Source organism: Corvus brachyrhynchos, unplaced genomic scaffold (assembly GCF_000691975.1).
Source record: "Corvus brachyrhynchos isolate BGI_N302 unplaced genomic scaffold, ASM69197v1 scaffold211, whole genome shotgun sequence".
Classification (NCBI taxonomy): domain Eukaryota; kingdom Metazoa; phylum Chordata; class Aves; order Passeriformes; family Corvidae; genus Corvus; species Corvus brachyrhynchos.
Genome location: NW_008236211.1, coordinates 324,888 through 332,445, shown reverse-complemented (window position 1 = coordinate 332,445; position 7,558 = coordinate 324,888). Strand labels below are relative to the sequence as shown.

General features: G+C 57.4%; 1 protein-coding gene across 1 annotated transcript in view; it reads right to left on the bottom strand.

The window, feature by feature from the left end:
- Positions 1–7,558, bottom strand: part of ASXL2 (additional sex combs like 2, transcriptional regulator) — a 73,053-nt gene that overhangs the window by 19,174 nt on the left and 46,321 nt on the right. The window contains exon 8 of the mRNA XM_017743412.1: positions 477–588. Within this exon, the coding sequence (XP_017598901.1) occupies positions 477–588 (112 nt within the window). The remainder of the gene's footprint in view (positions 1–476; positions 589–7,558) is intronic.

Genomic DNA, 7,558 nt, shown 5'->3' with positions numbered 1-7,558 from the left:
TCTTTCCCCTGGGGACAGCCAGCACCCATGGAATTCCTGCTCTTGCCTTCCCCTGCCCTCCATGAGGACATGCAGCACCCATGGAATTCCTTGGGAGGGAAGTGCTGCCCACCAGGGGAAGAACTCAGTGCACTGAACTCCTTTCCCCCAAAGTCTGAATTTCCCAAACGCGTTTCCTCCGACAGCAGGAAGCCATGGAATCTCATCAAAGGACTGGGGAAAAGAAATCACATTTTATGCCTTTCTCTAAAGTAACAATTGTAAAAGTCCAGGCTTCTTTTAGGGAGAAATCAAAGGAACTGAGCAGCACAATATTCCCATCACCTTCAGGAGAGAGGGAAGCTCCAGGCAGGCCCTGGTTAGAGCCAGGCAGGACCCCTGGGGTTCCATCCCTGCCTGGAGCAGCTTCCCAGGACTGGTTTCCCAGGAAATCAAGGCACTGCCGAGATCTCCAGGGGCTCCCAGGCTCACTCACCTGCTTGAGAGCCTTCTTGCTGTGCTTCTGGGAGGAGGAGAGGCCCTTGCCTGGGATGGACGGGGAGGGGCAGCCGGACTGCGGGGAGGCTGTCGGGGCCAGGCGGGACGACACTGCGGGAACAGAGATGCAAATACAAATATAAAAATAAATATAAATATAAACACAAATATAAATCTATACAGACACAGGATCCCACCTTCCCACCCTCTCCTCCCCGTGTCAGAGCACCTCAGGAGCCTCCAGCACCTCCAGCACCTGTGGCTGCTGGCAGGAAGGATCACTGGGTTTCCTCCTTCCCGAGGGAGCTGTTCCCCACTGCAGGCAGCAGCTCCACGGCCAAATCCAGCTGGATCAGCTCTGGCCCATCTCTTTTTATTAAACCTGCAAACAGCTGCCTTCAGACCCCAGGGCAGCGTGAGGAAAGGCTCCAGCCCAGCCAGCTCCACGCTGGAATCACAGCCTGGCCATGGCCCTCTGCAATGGCCGGAGGTCGGGGCCCTCGCTGGCAGCAGCTCCTGCTCAGGGTCAATCCCAGCCCCTCGGCAGGCTGGGAACGTGCACGAGGTGCAGAGGAACAGGAGAGGACATCACCTAAAGCTCCTCTCTAAAAGGAAATAGGGGAATGCACAGGATGCCCCGGGAAATGAGGGTGTATTCCCAGTGGTCGAGTCCAGACATGGAGAGAAGTCCAGCCCAAGCCAGCCAGAGTCCCTGGAGTGAAGCTTCCAGCTCCAGGTGATTTAACCTTTAGAGAGCCTCATTACAAACAACTAATTGGGGAAGGGAATTAAACAACAGCTGCTCCAGTCGCCTGAATGAACCTGTCTGGCACAGGATACCCCAAATCCCAGGATCTGGGGACACCTCCCACTGGCCCAGGCTGCTCCAAGCCCCAATGTCCAGCCTGGCCTTGGGCACTGCCAGGGATCCAGGGGCAGCCCCAGCTGCTCTGGGCACCCTGTGCCAGGGCCTGCCCACCCTGCCAGGGAACAATTCCTTCCCAATATCCCATCCAGCCCTGCCCTCTGGCACTGGGAAGCCATTCCCTGTGTCCTGTCCCTCCAGCCCTTGTCCCCAGTCCCTCTCCAGCTCTCCTGGAGCCCCTTTAGGCCCTGCAAGGGGCTCGGAGCTCTCCCTGGAGCCTTCTCTTAATATGAAAAACCAGCAAAATTCAGCAAATTCCTGAACGTCTCAGGCCATGAATTTAGGAGGTGACAAAACCCCCGTGAGATCAGGGGAACCAGACGAGGAAGGTTTGGTGGTGGGGTGGCCCTGCCATGGGGGATAATCAAGAGTCACACATAAGGCAATTAATTAACACTTCAATTAATTAACACTTCCTGGGCAATCAGCAGAGAAGGAGCCAAGAGATAACGACCCAGCCCTTCATTAACTGCAGCCAGCAGGATCCTGCTCAGGGTCCACGGAGAAGGGAACCTCCCCGAAATAACGCCCCAGCAGAAGGCAACATTCCAATAAAACACACGGAGTCAGTAACAACCACAAAACCCAAAGCTCTCCTGCGGGCTGTGGGCAGCTGGGAACAGCAGGATCCTGGGCACACACGGCCCAGAGGAGGCAATTCCAGCCCTGGAATGCCAGCAGATGCTGCACCACTGAGAGGTCTGGGTCAGAAACGGGTCATCCGTGATCCCTGCCCGTGGGGAAAGGTGACAGAGAGCACAGGGAGCAGAACTACCAAGGAAGGGCCAACAACCCCAAACCCTGATGTTGCACCCAGAGCTGGCAAGCCAAGGCTGTGTCCCTGGAATGTTTGTAACCTGGATCTGCCTCCTGGGCTGGGTGGAAGTGCAGATCAATAAAATGCTGGAACAGTTCAGAGCCTGACCAGCACCTGGAGAGGCAAAGCAGGTCCCAAACTCCCTGGGATTCTCTGATCATTGGATAAAGAGAATGGGAAGCAAAGAAAATCTGTTGTTAAAAGAGTTCCCTCAAAGTTCCTGAGAATTTCAACAAAAGGCTTCTAAAAACTGTTTGTTTAAAAACAAAGAATTGGCAGAAGTGATGCTGGCACAGAGGAGAGACCTCAGAGCTCCTTCCAGGGCCCAAAGGGGCTGCAGGACAGATGTGCAAACCCAAACCCACTGGTCAGACACAGAACAATTTCTGTGTCCTCTTCAACACAAAGAATCTGGGCAGGAGGGGAAGCAGCAGCACCGATTTCAGGGGAATTCACTGAAGAGGATGAGTGGGTAACTCCTTCAGGGAAACTGCAGGGGACTGCTGCAAACAGCAAACCCAGGATGGATCCAGGGATGCCTCAGGATCCTGCCCTCAGGCCCTGCCAGGAGGGGGCAGCCAGGGGGGTCGGGCTCTGCTCGCACGGAACAGGGACAGGAGGAGAGGGAACGGCCTCAGGCTGGGCCAGGGCAGGCTCAGGGTGGATACTGGGGAAAATAAGAGTCCCTGGGTGAGTCCCCAGGCAGCGGTGCAGGAACAGCAGAGCTCTGCTGGCACTGGGTGCCTGGATCCCAGCACGGCCCGGGGTCAGCACCCAGCTCAGGCTGATCTGAACTGCTCCCACTCTGCTCCAAGAGCCCAGCAGGCGCTTCCTGCAGACCCTGGCTCCAGCCCAAAGCCACTTCCCTGACTGACTGCTCATCTCCGGGGTGTTCCCTGCGGGCTGAGAGATGGATCTCGGATCAGCCCCTACTGCAAATCACTGGAACCCCACAGAGTCCTGGAATGGTTTGGGTGGGAAGGGACCTCAGAGCCCACCCAGTGCCACCCCTGCCATGGGCAGGGACACCTCCCACTGTCCCAGGCTGCTCCCAGCCCCAGTGTCCAGCCTGGCCTGGGATCCAGGGCAGCCCATCCTGAGCTCCAGCTGTGTCCATGTCCATGGGTTCATCTGCTCGACCTCTGCAGCTCCAGAATGAAAAGCTGCACTTTGCTTGTTTGGGCTGAAAGTAAAGTCAAGCTGAGCTAAAAATATAAAATCCCCCCCAACTGTGCAGTCATGAGCTTAAAATATCCCAATTTTAAACAGCTAATGGGATCCAGATGTGTGGCATGAAAAACTTGGAGGGAAGCCATTAAAACACACTTTGAGGAGCATGGAGATGTCTCTGGTTAATCACAGAATCTTGGAATGGTTTGGGATGGAAGGGACCTTAAAACCCACCCAGTGCCATGGGCAGGGACACCTCCCACTGTGCCAGGGTACTCCAAGCAAGGGCTGGAGGGACAGGACACAGGGAATGGCTTCCCAGTGCCAGAGGGCAGGGCTGGATGGGAGATTGGGAAGGGAATGTAGGAGGGTGGGGAATTTGGGAACGATTTTTGGGAGGGTGGGCAGGCCCTGGCACAGGGTGCCCAGAGCAGCTGGGGCTGCCCCTGGATCCCTGGCAGTGCCCAAGGCCAGGCTGGACATTGGGGCTGGGAGCAGCCTGGGACAGTGGGAGGTGCTGGGATTGGAATGATTTTTAAGGTCCCTTCCCACCCAAACCAGTCTGGGATTCGCTGGGTCTATGAATTTAAGGATCAGTAAGGCACTGTGGAAGCAGAACAGAGCAGGATCCACTGGGAAGCAGCACAAACCCAGCACGAGGATTTTCGGGAGGCTCCCCCTGGCCACGGTTCAGCTGCTGGGCTCAACAACAGCAACACCAAATTAACACCGAGAGAAAAGGGAGAAGCCCCTGTGCTGCCACAGAGCTGCCAGACCTGTGCCTTTGCCAGCCTCAGGCACCACATTCCTGGGAATACTCAGGTGCAGGAAGTACAGCAGGAGTCACAGCACTGGATGTTGGGCAGCTTCTCCAGCAGAACCCAAAGCCTTCCCTCGTGGTGCCCGGGGGGAGACGTCCCTCACTGAAGGGAACTGGGCTGCAGGGACTGCATCTTGCAGTAACAAGACACCAAAGAGAATTGTTCTGATTGCTCTGGAGAAACAACGCCTGGAACCACAACACCCTGGAGCCTGGAACCACAACACCCTGGAGCCTGGAACCACAACACCCTGGAGTGTGCCTTGGGAAGGCCCTGGGGCAGCAGCGGCTGTGAAAGCCCCGCACGTGACAGCGCAGATCCCTCTGCTTCTTCACACAGCTCCTCAGGGAAATCTCTTCTGAGTGCCACTGTGGCCACCTGTGACACCACATGTGCTGAAGTCATGTCTGTCCCTGAGCCACAAGCGGCCCTGAGCACAGCGAGTTCCTCAGAGCACACCAGCAGCTCAGGGAATCCCAGACTGGTTTGGGGCGAAAGGGACCTCAAAGCCCCTCCAGTGCCAGCCCTGCCATGGGCAGGGACACCTCCCACTGTCCCAGGCTGCTCCAAGCCCCGTCCAGCCTGGCCTTGGACACTCCAGGGATTAGCTAAGGCTGAATTCCGTTTCTCCTCTGTGTTACAGGACCAGTTTTGAGCCGTCAGAGCCCATCCAGTGAAGCTGCTCCAGCTCTTCCTCCCGCAGCCGTTTGGGATTAACTCTTCCTGATTCGCCCCAGATGGGAACGCTCGCTCAGGAGCGGCAAGGTCTGAGTGTGGAACTCACTGCCAGCAGCACTTCCAGCTCACAGCCCAGGCTGATTTCCATCAGTTTGCAAAGGTGCATTAGAACACCTGGGAACCCCTGACCCTGGAGCCACGCGGGTCCCGGGCCCTCCGGCAGCCTGGACACGGCCCAGCCCCGGCTCTGGCCAGGGGGACACAGCTCGGGGCTGGAAACACGGCAAGAGCCGAGTACTCACAGTCCTGGTGCCACCCCACGGCTCCAAACCCGACCCCTGCTCCAGCCACAGAGTCCTGGGAACGTTGGGATGTTTTATCCAGAGAGCAACTGCACAGCCAGATCTCAGTGCCGGGGCTGGGGCAGTGCCAGGGCAGTGTCCAGCAGTCAGATCTCAGTCCCGGGGCTGGGGCAGTGCCAGGGCAGTGCCCAGAGCTGGGAAACCACAGCTGGAAATGGGACAAACTCCATCCCTTTCCCTCTGCTTTATCCACGGCGGCTGCTGAGGATCTCCTGATGTCAGAGACCCTCCCCTTCCCCAGGCAGGCACAGCCGAGCCTCCGAGTTAGAGCTTGGCAGGAGAAGGGCTCTCAGAGCAGACTGCTGGGCAGCCTGAGCTCCAGGAACTCCCACTTCCATGGCCTCCCCGCGGGAATGTGCTGCTTGGGAAGGAAGGAAAAGCCTCCCTGTGCCCCTCGGGCTGCCACCGGCACTGCTGGGACAAGGACAGGGCAGAGGGACAGGCAGGGACAGGCAGGGACAGGCAGGGACTGCCCTCACTGCCTGGGAGCTCCTTGCTCTGAGCCAGCAGCAGCGCCCCAGCCAAGGTGGGCACAGCAGCACAGACGTCACCCGGCTGAGGGAATATCGGGAATCAGCTCCCGCAGCCTTTGTGAGCACCTGCAGGGGCTGGGAGGCTTCTGAAAGTCAGGAAGCTGCTGTGGGCCATGTTCTGAGAGGGGAGGATTAACCATCACCTGATTCTTTAACTATTAACTAATTCTTCCACTATTGGGTAACTCACTGGACATTAACTCATTCCTCCCTGGGAGGGTGGGCAGGCCCTGGCACAGGGTGCCCAGAGCAGCTGGGGCTGCCCCTGGATCCCTGGCAGTGCCCAAGGCCAGGCTGGGGCTGGGAGCAGCCTGGCACAGTGGGAGGTGTCCCTGCCTGTGGCAGGGGTGGCACTGGATGGGCTTTGAGGTCCCTCCCAATCCAACCCATTCCATAGCTCTCTGAACTCCTGTCCTGGGAGATGAGCAGTCCTGAGGGCACAGGGAACGTGCCCAGGTTGTCAGTAAGGGCAGAGATGTCTGGAGCATTAATTCCTGTTCTCCACCTCAAAAGATTTCATCTCCCACAAATGATGAAAACACAACCAAATCTGGCTGGAAGGAAAACCTTTCCAAGAAGCCCAACTGAAAACTGCAGCTCCTGAGGAGAGCTCCTCAGACCGTCAGGAATCACAGGGAACAACATCACCCACTGGGAACATGGATTGGGAGGAGAACCAGAGGAAGGAGTTAAAGTAAAAAATGGGTTATGTACTGCTAAGGGAAGGTGGCTGGGCTGGGAGCGTCACTGCAGGTCAGGACTCTGCTGCTACAGGGGCAAAGATGCTCTGAACAGCCAAGTGCAGGAGAAATGCCAGAAATCCCAGGATCCCTGAGGCTGGAAAAGCCCTCCCAGCCCATCGAGCCCAAGCTGTGCCCAGTCCCCACCTTGTCCCCAGCCCAGAGCACTGAGTGCCACCTCCAGCCCTTCCTGGGACACCTCCAGGGATGGGCACTCCAAACCTCCCTGGGCAGCCCCTGCCAAGGCCTGAGCTCCCTTTCCATGGGGAAATGGTGATACACTGTTTCACATTGTAATAATTTTGTGGATTTCTGATCTGGCTCTTGCACTGAGGCAGGGTCCCCATCTTATCCCTCTGGCAGCTCAGGACTCAGCTGTCCACCCTGAGCCTGCCCTGGCCCAGCCTGAGGCCGTTCCCTCTGCTCCTGTCCCTGTTCCCTGGCAGCAGAGCCTGGTCCCACCTGGATGTTTTGGGTCACTTGGGGCAAATCCTGCAATCCCCACCGATGGTTCTGAGGACTGCTCACGTCCCCACACTCAGCACTCTGTATTTCTGTGTATATTTATATATATGCAGTTTATACATCAAACTTCCACTTTACAGAATGGCTGGACAGGAAATTCAATCAAATTCAGAGCATTTATGACAAGCAAGTCCCATCAGAGACACACAATTTGCATGGAGCTGGTGCCACCGCTGGTGTGTGACGTGCTGGTGGCAGCTCAGTGTGACACAAACACTGCCAGCTGCCCAAACGCTCCTGCTCCAAAGGAACAGAGCTGGCAAAGCTGGAAGGTTCTGCCCCAACCCCAGCCTCTGCCACTGCTCAGCACAAGGCACAGGGAATTGGACAAGAGGCCACTGGCCCCGGGGCTGTGCCAGCTCTGGGCTGGCAGCAGGGCCAGGGCAGTGCCCGTCCCCTGTGCTGGCACTGCTGGGGCACCTCCAGTGCTGGGGACAGCTCTGGGCCCTCCTGACCAAGAAGGACCTGGAGGGGCTGGAGCGTGGCCACGGCAGGGAACGGAGCTGGGAA